This window comes from Pleurodeles waltl, chromosome 3_1 (genome assembly GCF_031143425.1).
Source record: "Pleurodeles waltl isolate 20211129_DDA chromosome 3_1, aPleWal1.hap1.20221129, whole genome shotgun sequence".
NCBI lineage: Eukaryota > Metazoa > Chordata > Amphibia > Caudata > Salamandridae > Pleurodeles > Pleurodeles waltl.
Window position 1 is genome coordinate 246,763,289 of NC_090440.1, and position 16,484 is coordinate 246,779,772.

General features: G+C 43.9%; 1 protein-coding gene across 3 annotated transcripts in view; it reads left to right on the forward strand.

Annotated features, from left to right (window-relative positions):
* The window catches only part of LOC138283999 (dual oxidase 1-like), a 785,394-nt gene that overhangs the window by 213,748 nt on the left and 555,162 nt on the right, over positions 1-16,484 (forward strand). For all 3 annotated transcript variants that reach the window (XM_069222331.1, XM_069222330.1, XM_069222332.1), the window contains exons 4-5: positions 11,207-11,371; positions 12,409-12,596. In XM_069222331.1, coding sequence (XP_069078432.1) covers positions 11,207-11,371; positions 12,409-12,596 — 353 coding nt within the window. The remainder of the gene's footprint in view (positions 1-11,206; positions 11,372-12,408; positions 12,597-16,484) is intronic.

Consider the following 16,484-nt stretch of genomic DNA (forward strand, 5'->3'; position numbering starts at 1 on the left):
GTGAGTAATTTAAGATGTCTTAGTAGGACAAACATTGGCCAGACTAATAGGTCTTGACTATGGACGAGCTACTGGATTTGACAATCAGGTGGGGGTGAGTAACGGGGGAGGGGCAGGTCAGTAACTGTGGAGCAGGTGGGTGTGTATTACAGGATGATAAAAAAGCACTACGAAGCCACCAGTTCTGGATGCATCCAGTGCTTAATTTGTGTTTGTTGATTCCGGTGCTGAGCACTGGCACTTATTTTTGAGGGCCGGGGCTTATTCTTATGCCTCAAGCATTTGCTGCGAGCAAAAGACACATGTGTGAAAGACGGAAGAAGGAAAAACTAAAAAGCGTCATAAAGGGAGAAAGTAGAAAGTTGCAGGATGAGCTGAAGGGGCAGGAGTGGCCGTAAATGGATTGAAGAGTCCCGAGATGGCTTGAGGATTATGCTGCCTCAGTATTCAGTGTTGGCAGATTTAATTACAGCAGCCTCGTGTTTAAGAGAAGGGCTTTGAACACCGGCACCTCTTAATTTACAAATTAAGCACTGGATGCATCATAGCACTTTTTTCCTTCTCTCAGGAGAATAAACAGAGACGGGGTGCTGGGAGGAAGAGAAGAAACAAGGACTAGAGTGTTGGAGGGGAGAAGAAACTAGATAAATGCAATTTATGTATGACCATGGGAATTATTAAAGCATATACTGGTATGGAGTGGCAGCCAGTACATCTGGCTGCTCATGAATGCAAAATAGTGCATATAGCAGTGACCTTGCGTTAGGACAGAAAATTCCCCTTCACCGATTACAGCCATTTTGCTGTGCTCTCAGTACCCATCTGCGAGTATCTGGTATCCTGGATTTTGATTTTGTGTTCATTTAGAATGTGAATGAAGGCCTATCATGTCGTTTGACACAAGTAAGCTCCTGGACCTGTGCTGTGACCTGGAGGTGCTAAGCAAGCATATTCTTCATTTGACTGACATGGGAACTACCCTGTCATGGCTTTAGGAGGTATGGTAATTGGGAAGTGTACCATGCTTTGTAAATTAGTAGTTGTGACCACACCATTATATCTGTGTCACTGAAGTGGAGTCCTATTGGCCAACTTGTGTAAAGTTATGTGCTAACCCTGATCATAGTGCTAACATTGCAAGTGTATGTTATGCATATATCTGTGAGGCCTATTTGAAATACACATTGTGTGTATGAGTGAACGAGAGCCATTGAGTCCTGGATCTTCCATTTTGGAAGACCCTGGTTTGGTCATGTGCACAAGATGGAGGTGCAGTTGGTTTCTAGGCAGTGGTAGTGTGTTGCTGACATTCCTGAAGTTGTTAGAACACATAGCCAATGAAGTGGGAAAAGGAGACAGGACTTCCTTCAGAAGTTTGATTAGGTCCTTTTTCTGAGAAAAGCCATTTATTAACATTCCTCAGCACTGCCATTTTGTAGGTGGTGGGAGTGAAAGATTGGACTACAGTCACTATTGTTCAGAATTTGAAGGGTACTTTACTGTTCAGGTGGTTGTTGATAGCCAGGTGGAGGATTCGCACATCTTTTTGCCCCTCTATCGTGGGCTCTCCTGACCACTGGTGTGGTGTTCATTTTGTAGGGTTTTCACTATATTAGTGTGTGTTTGGTACAAATACTTTACACATTGCTTCTGAGTTAAGACTGCCTGCTCATGCCAAGCTACCAAGGGGGTGAGTGGGAGTTAACCAGGTGTGTTTCTCCTTTGTCCTGACAAGAGTGAGCGTCTGTGTTTGGACAGGGGGTAATCTGACTGCCAACCAAAGGCCCCATTTCTAACAGATTGAAATTTTGAATTTGCCCTCCAGCAACCCCCATTTATCCACCTCCATTGTCATGCCTTTGGGAGTTGTCTCCCCTCTCATTTAAATTATATTATCATTGATAGGCCTGTAGTGCTTAAACAGGCATTGCAGAATGTAGTAGGTTGAGTTCCAACAGTCAACACCTCCTTTATTCGCAAGGTTAATGATCCTCAACTGCTTCCAGGCTTTCAATGAATTACAAAAATTAGTGCAAATTGTTTGACAGGTGACCAGTATGTTGTTGACTACTACTTTTTTTAGGAAGTCCTGCACAATTAGTTTTATGCAATGCTCTAAACACAGGACTCCAACATGTCTCCCTTCAGCCATCGCTTTGATAATATTACTGCCAGTTTCAGTGGTAATTAATCCATTGCTGGGACGTCCTGGTTAAGGCTATTTGTAGACTTTGGCCCTCATTATGACATAGGTGGTAAATGCCGCCTACCGCCACAGGCACGGTCGCCAAAAGACCGTCGCCGTGTCTACCAGCCGACTGCCATATTATGACCGTAGCCAGAATTCCACCAGAAGGCTGGCAGAATTCCAGCTACAGTCATGGCGGCGGATGGCGGTAAGGTGATGCTGCTGCCAGCAGCAACGTCACACCAGTAGACCGCCGCAGACCATAGATACAGCCTGGTGGTGTTCTGCTGGCGGATGCTGCTGCTGCCAGCAGCGCCCCATCCCGTCGCCTGCTGAGGACGCCCTGCAAGCAGGTGAGTCGGGTGCTCCGATAGGGGAGGGGGTTGGGGGTGTTGTGTGTGTGTGGGGGGCGGGGTTTATGTTTGTGTGTGTGTGCATGAGGGAGTGGGGCGTGTGGAATGCGTGTGTGCATGAATGGATGTGAATGTGCGAGTATGTTGTGTTGTGTGAATGCATGTGTGCTTGTATGTATGTAAGTGTTTTTGGATGTGTGTGTGCATGGATGTATGCATGTGTGGGTGAATGTGAGTATGTGTGTGTGTATGCGTGTGTATGTATGTGCGTGTATGTGTGTGTATGTCAGGGGGTGTTTGAAGGGGGTGGGAGAGGGTGGGGGAAGGCTTCTGGGGAGGGGGCAGGAGAGACTCCTATCAGTGCCAGGGAAGGAATTCCATGGCACTGATAGTGCCGACCACCATGGTTTTCGTAGCGGTAAGAAAGCCACGGGAACCATTGCAGTGGGTGGGGTCACATTCCCGTGGGTGGCCTAGTGACGGCCGCCGGGCTGGAGACTGTAGTTACGGGCAGTGATCTGTGTGATAGGTGCATGTGGAGCCGCCATCAATGTACCGGCCAGGCATTCCTCTGGGCCGGTGGGCAGAAACAATGTTTCCGCCTGCCAGCCAGAGGAATGTACATTATACGGGCGGCGGGGTTCAGGGGGAGCTGGTGGTCACTGAGAAGACAGCCAGCATGAACACAGCGGTTTCAACCGCCGTGTTCATAATGAGGGCCAAAGCCTCTTTCAAGCACAAAGTACCTGGTTCGCGTGAAAAATCTCTGCAAAGGGCCACAGAGGAGGAGAAGCGTTGAAACAAAGGGGTGTGTGTCGATTTCTCGGGCCGCACACAACGATGCGTCGTTTAGTTTCCACGCAGGGATGGCTGTGCGTTGATTTCCGGCACTCAGCCGTGGATCGTCTTCGGGTTCCTGGGTTTTCAGATGCCCCAAGGACGGTGCATGGATTTCCTGCGCTGGCAGGACAAAGTCACAGGAGCTGCGTCGATCCAGTTTGCATTGCATTTAATTTTCTACCGTACAGCAGGTGCTGCGTCGATTCCTCTCTGGAAGTCAGGCTGCGTCGTTCCGGCTCAGCTGTGAATCGATCCAGCGGGCCGTGCGTTGAATTTCCGGTAGCTACACTGGCGGAGTGTCGATCTTTGCGAAGTCGGGCTGCGTCGTCCTGGTTTGGCGTGCGGTGCAAGGCAACAGCAAGGTGGCAGTCCTTCACAGAAAGCAGTCGGGTGAGTCCTTGGGGCAGCCAGGCAGTTCTTCTTGGCAGGATGCAGGTTTTGGTTACAAGTTTCTTCTCCAGGAAGTGCCTGAGTTGGAAGGGGCAGAGGCCCAGTTTATATTCCCAAATGTGCCTTTGAAATGGGAGACTTCAAAGAGTGGCTTAGAAGTGCACCAGGTCCCCTTTCAGTTCAATCCTGTCTGCCAGGGTCCCAGTAGGGGGTGTGGCAGTCCTTTGTGTGAGAGCAGGCTCTCCACCCTTCCAGCCCAGGAAGATGCTTTCAAAATGCAGATGTAGGCAAGTGAGGCTGAGTATCCTGTGTTTGGGGTGTGTCTGAGTGAATGCACAAGGAGCTGTCAACTAAACCCAGCCAGACATGGATTGTAAGGCACAGAAATATTTAAGTGCAGAGAAATGCTCACTTTCTAAAAGTGGCATTTCTAAAACTGCAATATTAAATCCAACTTCACCAGTCAGCAGGATGTAATGTCACCATTCTGGCCATACTAAATATGACCTTCCTACTCTTTTCAGATCAGCAGCTACCATTCAAACAGTGTATGAGGTCAGCCCCAATGTTAGCCTATGAAGGGAGCAGGCCTCACAGCAGTGTAAAAACGAATTTAGGAGTTTTACACTACCAGGACAGCTAAACTACCCAGGAACATGTCCTGCCTTTTGCCTACACAGCTCCCTGCCCTATGGTTACCTATGGCATACCTTAGGGGTGTCTTATATGTAGAAAAAGGGGAGTTTTAGGCTTGGCAAGTACTTTTAAATGCCAAGTCAATTTGGCAGTGAAACTGCATACATAGGCCGTGCAATGGCAGGCCTGAGACAAGGTTAAGGGGCTACTTATGTGGGTGGCACAATCAGTGCTGCAGGCTACTAGTAGTATTTAAGCTACAGGCCCTGGGCACATATAGTGCACTCTGCTAGGGACTTATAAGTAAATTAAATAGTCCAATTGGGTATGATCCAATGTTACCATGTTTAAAGGGAGAGAGCATATGCACTTTAGCACTGGTTAGCAGTAGTAAAGTGCATAGAGTCTTAAAACCAGCAAAAAAAGTGTCCAAAAAGTGGAGGTAGGCAGGCAACATTTAGGGGTGACCACCTTAAGGCTGTCAGGTCTACCAACAGTGTACTGTTGTAACTGTTTTATTTGTGATGCATCACTAGTGACCTACATGGAGCAAGTAGGCTGCCTGGGCACTTTGTGCTGATTATATCCCTCTATCTTCTGTGCAGTTCTGAGGGTGCTGCCAGTGGTGACTGTACACTACGAGAGACAATCACAGAACCACTTCATATGATGCTGAGATTGACCTCCTCTTCTTCTTCCTCACCACCACCTCCTTTCATCAGTTGAATGTTGTCACCACCAACAGCAATGTTTTGAGGTGCTCTTCCCACACACTTGTTTGTTAATTTTTCAGATGGGACAGTTGGCCTCTGGTACCATAATGTCAACCTGGCTTACCACAACAAACTTTTTTGTGGCAAGTTGAGCAATCTAGGATATGCCTCTCATGTGGCCTGAGTGCAACGAAATCCTAAACTGGGGAGGAGAAGTTCCTTATTGTGCCAAAGCCTGAAGAATCTATTGAGGTAAAGCTAGGCAGCTGTATTGGCCTTTTCTAAGGTGGTCTGTGACTGTGTGCAGAGTGTCGGTGGTTGCTTTAGATTTTTGGGATCTCTGTGAAAAAATGTAAACAGACAAACCATGCGTTTTGGCTGGAAATCTCTGAGTGGGTGAAATATGAATATTACTTTCAGGAAAGGTCCCTTGCCAGTGAGATAGTTTTGGAGTCTTCGTTTGGTCAAGATTTCTTCTTTCATAATTAGTCACTTTTTAGGAGCTTGAGTTCGTCCAGTGGGGAAAGGCTGCAGGCTATAGCTAAAGAGGTCTCAATGAAGCCAGATACTGTCTGCATGAGGTCCGCTCTTTCTAGCGTTTCCTAGACAAAGATAGCACTATCAACTCTAATAGTACATCCCATTGTTTTCCTATGTAACAACCAGCCTTGCTACGGTGAAAAGAGCTTTAAGTTGCTATTCACTGGGTGCACGATTGACAGTATCTTTCTACATGTCCTATTTAAAAATACCATGCACCCAGCTTCACAGATTAAACGGCCTACTTTGAAATTATTATTATTAAAAATGAAGGTTAAGACCTGTCAAAAGGGTGTAATATGACAAGTTGAATTGCAGTTTTTAACCTGCTTCAGTCAGGGTTAAATGATAGACTTTAAACCATATTTGCACTGTCAGGTTAGTGGATTGACCTATAGAACTGTAGTCCATTAGTAGCATTTACCATATAGGCCCTTGGTGCACATTGCACCATGTACCAGGGATTTATAAGTAAGTTAAATATGTCAATTAGGGTTATGCCAATTCAACCATGTTGAAAGAGGGGGCGGTACTACTGGTTAGTAGGGATAAAGTGCACCGAGTTCCACAGCCATTAAACACAGGGTTCGGCAAAAACACAAAAAAGTCCAGAATGATCATACAAGAAAGGCAGATTACCTACAGAAATCAAAGGACATGATTCTCCTGTCCTACTCGGAGCACCTTCCTCCCACTTCAAATAAATCTTGTAGCATTGCAGGGAAAGGAATGGATAAATATATATTATTGGCCAAAATGTGTATCGGCCCACATATGTGTCTACCCTTTTCCCCATAACAGTGAATCAGAAATATTTGAAAGGAAAATCAAATAAACTTTAAAAAGTGCTCCAACTACAAACAGCCTGAGGAAAGATCTATTACCCACCCTCCCAAATTGCTTTTAAAAATTGCAGAAAAAGTGAAATAAAATGTCAACTAAGTTACACAAACTCACAAAGCAATGGTGGGCAAGCGCAAGGGGAAAAAGATAGTTTGAGAACAAAGGAACATGTCTGGCTACATGAGTGTGGACTCCAGGAGTCACCCTGACCTTAGTCACCAACAGACACATGCAGATCCAAAATAACTTACACTTTGCATTTATTATAAGGACATCCACAATCCACACAGCAGTGGGAATGTACAGTACAAATGCACCCAAGAACTGCTGCAGGGTAGAATAGGATCCCAATGGTAAAATAACAGCAAACTAAATTGGTTAATGCATCTATACAAAACCCACAAAAACACAAGTAATTGGAGAAAATGTATCAAATTATCCCCAGGCCTTTACCAACCCAGAAATTTGCGAACATTATCCCTTAGAAAAAGTACTCCTATAAGTGCCCTACTCCAAACTCAAGACTATCAAGCAACAAACAAAATGGCTAAAACCCAAAACTTTTCAAACACTCACCCCCAGTCACAGATCTGGGTTTCTAATCGATCATTATTTTGTTCGCCACGTCAGTACTCCATCCATCATTTTATTTTGTGATGTTGCTATGTGCACCCTAAGTGTCTAGAGGATGCCCAGACATGGGTCCTTTGCTCCAGCACCACTGGATTCAAGATAGCCTGGCTGATGAAGGTTGATACCCCGAAACCGGTCACAGGATTCTTGTTTCCTTTACAGGAAGGACCTGGCTTGGCAGTTCAGGATAGACTGTTCCCATAGGGAGCAGGGTCAATACTGATTTGCATGTGGATGGGTCCAAACTGGGGTGATGTGGCAAGCAAAATAACACTGGCTTCAACCCAGATCTCTCACAGGGGGTAAGTGTTTGAAAAGTTTCAACACTCCATCCATCATTTTATTTTGTGATGTTGCTGGGTGCACCCTAAGTGGCTATGATACGAACAGATGTGGGTCCCTTTCTCGCTGCACCACTGGATTCAAGCTAGCATGGCCGATGAGGAGTGAGAACAGGTCACAGTATGCTTGTTTGAATATGGCTGGGTCCAAACTGGGGTGACATGGCAAGCAGAATAACGATGGGTTAAACCTGGATCTGTGACAAAGGGTGAGTGGTTGAATAGTTTAAACACTCTGTCCATAATTGTATTTTGTGATGTTGCTAAGCAAGAAAATGCCCACTTTTTAAAAGTGGCAGTTTCAAACTTCCAATTTAAAAAAACAACTTCAGCAAAAGATGTATTTTAAAACCGTGAGTTCAGAGACCTAAAACTTCACATCACTATCTGCTCCCAATGAAAAATTACACTTAAAAGATATTTCAAGGCAATCCCCATGTTACCCTAAGGGAGAGATAGTCCTTGCAATTGTGAAAACAGGATGTATCAGTATTTCATTATCAGGACATGTAAAACATACCAGTACATGTCCTACTTTTAGGTACACTGCACCCTGCCCATGGGGCTGCCCTGGGCCTGCCTTAGGGGTGACCTACATGTAGTCAAAGGGAAGGTTTGGGTGTAGCAAGTGGGTGCACTTGCCAGGTCGAAAAGGCAGTTCAAAACTGCACACACAGACACGGCAGTGGCAGGTCTGAGACATGTTTACAGGGCTACTCCTGTGGGTGGCACAATCAGTGCTGCAGACCCAAAAGTAGCATTCGATTTACAGGCCATTGGCACACAGGGTGCACTATATTGGGGACTTACTAGTAAATCTAATGTGTCAATCATGGATAAACCAATCACCAATACCATTTAGACAGAGAGTACTTGCACTTTGGCACTGGTCATCAGTGAAAAAGTGCCCAGAGTCCTAAAGTCAGCAAAAACGACATACAGCACAGGATCAAAAAACACAGAAGGTCAGAAGCCAAAAGACATGGGAAACCATGGCAAGAGCTGACAGGTCTAAAAGGCGGCAACATGCTTTGGCATGCAAAGGACACTGAGAATGTTTCTGAGATGAATAACTGAACCCTCACGCCAGATAGTGGTGCAAGGTCTAGTTATATCTCAACTTGACTTTGGGAACTCCGGTACCTGTGAAGTACCAAATCAGTCTTGAAAAGATTCCAGGTTATTTAGAATACAGCAGATCATATACTGTTGAGAATCCCTAAATGCCATTTTGATGCCATGGCCATGGCAAGCCTGCACTAGCTGCCAATGCATACAAGGATTCATTTCAAGGCACTTTGCCTGGCTCATTGAGTGATGCATGAAATGGTTAAAGACTGATACAAAGACTACTTACCTCTTACCACCACACCAGATTGCTGCACTCCATCAGTCAGCAGCTGTTCGTAATACCTAGGATTATGAAAACTAGGAGTGGAGGACATTCTTTTGCTTTCTTAGTTCCCAAGCTCTGGAATGCCTTCCCTCAGCATATAAGGAACACCAAGTTAGAATCAAAATTACAGAAATTCCTAAAAACAGCTCTTTTTTTAACCTTTATGATCAGCTTTGATAAATAACCTGGTAGCTTTCTTAGCACTGGGAGGCCCTCCTGGGTAGCCAAGCACTTTAGAAATACCCAAGAACAGAGTATAGTAGAATCAAACAGAATAGAATAGAAAAGAAAAGAATACGATAGAATAGAATAGATGTTAGAGGTGCTAGGAACAAAAGGAGATTTCTTCTAAACTGCTTGCTAAAATAACAGTACTGTGCATGTCATTCATGCCTCTTGAACATCTTGTGTATAATGCACCACACAAGCCAACTCGCCACCCAGTAGGGCATTCAATATCCTAGCTCTAGCGTTTGTCATAATGAGCATAAGAGTTTACTTTACTGATTTGCAGTGTATATTGAGGATATCTCATCAAACTTTCTTTCTAGAAAGGATAAAATATTAAGACCATGTTAACAGGTGCCTGCAAGGGTTAGGAAATAATTATCACACCTTTTAAAATCTGACAGCACACTTTTCAGAATTGTCCCTAATTTAAATGGCAAATAGCGCGAGGCTTAATTCCAGAATCTACCCCATTACATTTTAGCAGATTTTGACTTGCTGCAATTTAAGAGGTATAAACTCTGGTGTGCAATTTTATCACACCTAGTTATTACTTGGTCTGATAATCTCTACACTACAAATGTTTGAGTTGGTGTCATAAATATCTCGGTATTGACAATCAAGCCATTAGTGAAGCTTAGCTTGGAATAAGTGTAGATTTTCAGTGGTTACCGTTTGTGTGTTTCCTGTCTTTTCTACATGGGGAAGGCCATATTTGTTGTATCTCATTTTAACATAACTAGGGGACTGACTATGAGTTTGGTGGATGGGAACACCCGAATGCCACACTCCCAACAGGGTGGCTGCTGCCATACTGGCAACCTCCCAGCCGGCCCTCTCACAACTTTCCCACTGGGCTGACGGACGATAACCAAGGTTCCCATCCGTCAGCCCAGTGGGAAAGTTGAGGCAGCATTGTTGCTGCCTCATAATAGAGCAAGCAGCAATGCTGGTGCATGCAGGGGACACCAGCACCTTCGAACTGCTCACTGTCTGCACAGCAGACAGTGCGCATTTCGAGGGTGCTAAGCAGGGGGACCCCTGCACTGCCCATGCCCATGTGGCCCCTTGCACTTGGTTCCACCAGTCTTTTCTTTGTAGTTGAACTGCCATGAAAAGGCTGGCAGAGAACAAGGTTTTAATCAGCAGGGTGGAGATGAGTTCAGCCAACCTCCTAATGTTGTGGTCAAACCGCCACAGCCACGGCAGTCCTACAGCCCCCGCAAGTCTGGCGTTCCTAGGACCTCCAGACTTGTAATCAGGCCCTAACTCTCTTCAGTTTCTGACCACTAATGAATAAATCCTTCACAAATATGGGGAAGGAGGATGTCCTCGAATGATATGTCCTCACAGTCTGTGAGAGGAACCTCACTCGAATTAGTGCTCCAGTTTACTAAAACCTTGCTCCTGGTTGCATTACCTTTGTAAAGTGAAGCCTGTGCACAGCAGTTTAGTGGCATTTACTTTCCAACTCCATCAGTATTTGTATTGGAAATTTGTCCAAAGTAACACAAAGTAAAGCAAAGTAGCGATTTGTGCTATGTGGTGTTCCATGGGTGATACATGGTCATTTCCATGCAACCACCTGTGGGTTTTGAGTGTGACACAAATCCCCATCTACTGTCAGTTGTAGACATGGATTTGTGCCAAAGCCTCGAGCCAGGCATAATAGAGAAGAGTTTTAATTTACACATATTTTTAACACTTTCAATGTGTGATGCATTGTACATCACGCATGAAAAGTGGGGAAAGTATTATAGTTTTTGTTCTGGAAGAATACTTTTCTAGAACAAAACCTATGCTTGAAAGAATGCAAACACTCTTTCACTGTGGTGCAAGAGTGTGTCTAATGGCACATGGCAGCCTAAAGTGTGCCAGTGCTGGCGGAGAGAAGAACAGTGCCATATGTTATTGGATATGGCATTGTTTTTCACTCTTCTGTTGATGCAATGCATCGCAGCAACTTTGGTTGCTGTGCTGCATTGCATCACATTTTAGTAAGCTTTCCTCTCAAGGTCCAGAGTGGTGCCAAGGGTACATTTTGGAAATATGCAACTGCAATCTGAAGTTAAATGTTTTAAATAGTAATGTATTTGTTTTACCAGATTCCCGACTCTTGCGACTTTTACCCGCATTGTACGGAGATGGAGTGTACCAGGCAGTGCAGGAGCCACATTTTCCGAACCCAAGAGAAATTAGCAATGTGGTCATGAAGGGGAGATCTGGACTTCCTTCCACCAGGAACAGGACGGTGCTCAGTGTATTTTTCGGTAATAAGAACTCAACAGTTGTGACTTTTCAATAATAATATTGACTACTCTTTTAACTCACACCACAATCCCAGTAAACTCTTACCAACTCCTAAACTTGGATTGCAACCCATTAAAAAATCAATATTTGGAAAGCCTTTGTTGTAGATGTCCCTTCCAATACTAAATCCCTGTGATATGTATAAATGTTTTGTGAACGAAGTCTGGCTGTAAATCATTGACAAATTATTCACTCTCAAGCTGGGATAGCTATACATTTGCAGGGGGACCCCTTGCTGATTGGGAATTAAAAAATGTTTCTTGAGAAGCAGGCCTGGGTTCTAGGGCCCATCACCAAAACTCTTGAATAAACTTTTGGAGAAAAAAAACTTTTTTAAGCGCAGTTCTGTTTTATTTAAGCTGTGTTTACAAAGTCATAGTGGTCTGCTTACACTAGCAGGCCACCATCCCGCCTGTGCCCTCCAATTGTAGTGAGTAGCAATTTGCCACCCACTTTATTAATATTAATGAAGTGGGTTAGATTATGAGCCACTATGATTAGGAATTTTACAACCCGACCCATTATTAAACAGGTTGTTTTGTAAAATCTTTAATGGTTTAAAAAAAACTGATTGCGATTTGCAACCACTTTTCACTTCACCTGGTCCACATTATGGAGGAACTCTTGACAAACTGAGAACAGAACAGATGTTTCCGATTGTCTAAAGAACTTTTAACATAAAACGTTCACACTCAATTACCACCGCTGTTTAAGAACTGAAACAAGGGTCATGTCAGAATACCTATTATGGGAGTATTATAGACTCATAAATATTCTCCCAAATTCGTCTGTCCTTAATTCCCTGTTTGATTTTCTTGTCTGATCAATTTTAGACGTTTGCTTATTTATTGGATTTGGTCAAAGGAATGAGCAGTAAGTGGGGGTCTTGTTTTAGCACACAGCATTTAATGATACGTTCTGAAATATTTTATGTCATGTTTGGGGTGATACCAACAGCTATATGTGCTCTCTTATTAATCACTTGCACTTGTTACAGGTTACCATGTCATATCTGAGATCCTCGGATCAGGTCATTCTGGCTGCCCTGCCGAGTTCCTAAATATTCGGATCCCAAAAGGAGACCCAGCATTTGACCCCAAAGGCACCGGGAAAGTGGTTCTTCCTTTCCAGCGGAACAAATGGTGCAAGCAGACTGGTCAAAGCCCAAACAATCCCCGACATCAGGTAAATGTCTGTATCAGGCTTTGCTAAGCAATAGTGGACATTTGGTTTGAGTTGCATTCTGAAAGCTTGCAAGTGTGCAGTGTAATACCTAATCCATCAGGGGCAGTCGGCATCAGTTCATTAATGGATCACCAGATTGTTGTTATGTTCTGCTTGAAGTGTGTTATTGAGCTTACACTAGATTCCCTGAACTTCTCTCCATACTATAATGTTGAACAGGCACTGGCAAAGTCAGTCTTAACATATGGAAACCAAAATATGCACAAATGATGTCACCATTTACAAGTACATTAAAGCCAGATCGATTAACATTGTTAATGCTTGTTTTTATAGAAATTATAGGCGCAGTAACACTTACTTCTGATTTCATACCACTCCTTCAGAAATTGCCTGTGGATTTTCATGTGTGGTGGAAAAATTGTGCGCTCCTAATGTATATACATACTCTCACTAAACACGAGTTTACCTGTAAAGAGCCATCAATGAATGATGGAATGAGAAGTAAACTCTAAGGACCTGTATCCCGTCAACTCCAAGGAACAGGAAAGCATGTGAAACGTGCTCCCATTAGATACTTCAATAGGGTGATACTTATGAATTAAAAACACATTCAAGTAATAAGCTTTATTAAACAGGACGAGCAATACAAAATAGCCTCCTCCCATGGAGACAGGGAGCATGGCATGTAAGATGTGAGAACAATTCATTTTAGAAAAAATGGCGCATTGCAAAGACATTCTGTGACATCGACACCTACACAAGACTTGAGGAAGGTTGGAGGGATGAAAGAGAATGAAAAATAAGGAAGGCAAAAGTGGAAGGGACTGAATAAGAATTAAAAGCATGAGGATAAAAAGGAGGAAATATTGAATGAGAAAAGAAAGAAGGAGGAATGGCGGCAGAAGAAATGACCGAATAAAAATGAAGACAGAGAGACAGGCTGCATGAAACTACTTATGAAAAGTGAGCGGAAGACAAACAGACTGCATAGGGCAGCCTATATGGAACAGCATTAGAAAACGTGTGGAAAGACAGACATACTAAGGGAAGAGTGGGAGACAGGCCGCATGGAACGGTTTAAGAAAGAAATGAAAGATGAAAGAAATGAGAGTGCATGAGGTAGAGAGGCTGTGGTTACTGAGAAGGACAAGTGACCACAGAAGAAGCACTTGTAATGTGGTGGTAAGACGTGCGTTTATAATAGCAATAAAACAATTATGTGGTAGCCACAATAGCTAAAATATTGATTATTGGGCCATCTTTGGATAAATTACTAACTGAAAGAGATACTAGATGGGGTGATTTCCAGTACTCTGACAAACACTTGATTTTGGCCAGCACTCAGGCTGAAAATAACCATCAGCCAGGCATATCCTGCTCCTGTTCAAGCTATCAATCATGCTCTTTCCACATCACATCTTAGCTATGCAGTTTGTTATGTTGCTAGCGTTCCACTAACTTAGACAATTTACTAGAGTTATGTCTCAGGAAAATAATGGTAGATATGAAAGGAAGATTAGCGCACTGGCATAGCCTCTCCTTAAACATTACTTCTCAACATATTCTTCAAGAGTCCCATTTTTAGGTCGAGCGTAAGCTGTCGACGTGTTGTATACTTTTAAGTATACTTATACTCTGAGTCAAAGCTATTTCATTTGTTGGTTGCAGTGTCCTTTAAAAATCCTTGCTTGCTAGTGGTCAGTTCTGCCTCTTTGTCCTGCCTTTTTCTCTTTGGGAGCAGGACCAACTACTGTATAATTACGCCATGTCCTGTTTATCTCTTCTGTAGGGGACTTTTTTTTTAGTACTTGCCTGTTTGTCTTACATTGTGGATGGGTGTTCAGTCCCTCCTCCCCACCAGCTCCCTCTGCAAACATAGAATCAACAGCAGAGGGGGGGTTTCCAGGGCGAACTCGCCCTCGCTGTCTTTCTCTTGCTTTAGTGGCTTCTACAGGCAATGGCTTGCCCCAGGAGTACATGGTGAGTAAAGATAGTGTTGCAGTTTGTTTATTTAAAATGGTTATTCTCTATTGCTGTGTTGTATCTTTAAAAAACAGTTTTGTTGTCCTTTATTTTTTTTACAATGTCTGGGGTCTCCACTCATCCCTCTCATCTGGCTGGCGGGCCTCCTCCTCCCCCATAACTCCAGCTGATGAAAATGAAACTATAGGCTTCTTTTAACCGAGGTTCTGGCTGAGGCCAGTCTCGCTTGCTGCTCTGAGTTGTGTTTTCCTCAGCACCCTCCTGTCCCCTCCCTTCTGGTGCCTTGTATTGTGGGAGTCCCCCCCACCTCGTAGCTCCACCAGGCATGACTTGCTCACAGCAGCAAAGTAGGGTTCTAGACAGTGCTGCCAAGCCTCCCTCCTTGTTCAATTTTATTATTTATATGTAATCCACCCCCAATCCCCTGCCCCCCGGTCCTCATCCCGATCCCCTTGTTTTCATTCACTTGATCTGTGCTACGTTGCATGCGGTATGTTGTTCCTGGTTATCGCAGTTTCATCATATGGGAGGGCTGCACTTCATACCGTTTGGAGTCTTGTTGACTGGCACCCGCTATTGTTAATGTATGTGATTTTTGGTTTGGTTTGGCTCAGGGCATCAGCAGCTGCAGTTTGCCTGTCTGCTACAGATAGAATGGGTTCTTCAAACCTCTGTTACTGGCCCTGCCACTTCTTAAAATTCACCCTTCCTTAAGAGTTTGCTGACATCGTCCAGTACACGGAGGGGGCTTGAACCCCTTAATTGGTTTAGTAGCAATGTTTTATCTTTCACTGCTTGATTACCTGGGAGGGCTGCACTTCGTACCCTTCGGAGCCCTCTTGCCTGGATGGGGCACCCGCAGCATCCCTGCAAACACAAACAGTCCCACTCCGGAGCAATTGCTTCACCCAGTCACTGTATCTTTACCAAGCCTCCGTTCCTCAGGACTCAAGTGGATGGCGATGTTTACGGTGCTCCAGTTTGCATGGGTATATGCCTGTAATTCCTGTTGGTTTGAGAATTGTTTGCAAGGTTACGCAGTTTTTGCTATTCGCAACAAATGGTTTATTATTATTATAAGAGAGATATATTGGTTTATGTGGAATTTTTAAACATGCTTGCTAACATTAGATCCTTAACCACAGCAGAAAAAACAGCAATTGTTTCATGCATTATCATATTTTGTTTACATTGAGCCTTTAACATTTATCAAATGTTTAACTGTGCTTGCAACTACCGCACAATTTACAAAGTGAAAATTACTTTACTGCTATCTTTTGGCGACCTTACTATGCGACTGTCACTGTTATAGCCTATACGCCAAACAATGGAAATGCTGAAATGTCACTGATTCTGCCCCAGGCCCCTCGCTACTTCTCCAGCCAGTCCACCTCTAGCTGTTAATATAAACATTAACAACTGCTGAACACAAACAAGGAGAGGATATATCATTAATATACCGAACAGCTAACTTCTGCATCCCAACACCCCTGTTCTAGTCTCGGCCTTGTAAACTAACAAATAACTGTGTAATGCTAGGCAAAACACTTACGTCACCTTGTGGGAGGCCCTAGCCCTAATGTTTTTTTTGTCTGATTTGATTTGATTTTTTATCGGATCGCCTGCCCAAAGCATACATTCCTATCAAGCTTAAGTGATTGACTTGTGCCCAGGCCTACAGGCCTTTATGACCCAACCATATCACATGGCTGTCTGAAAAATCTGTTAAATGCAGTTTACTGTGATGCTGCCTACTCGTCTGCAGATATACCACTGGCTGTACTCTGCTCATTCTGGCCATTTAGGAGAAAGCTAACGCATATAACTGACATTTCCCCAGCCCGAGCGGCTTTTACGTCAAACTTAAACATTTAACCAATTGCTACATCCCTAAATAGCATTCAG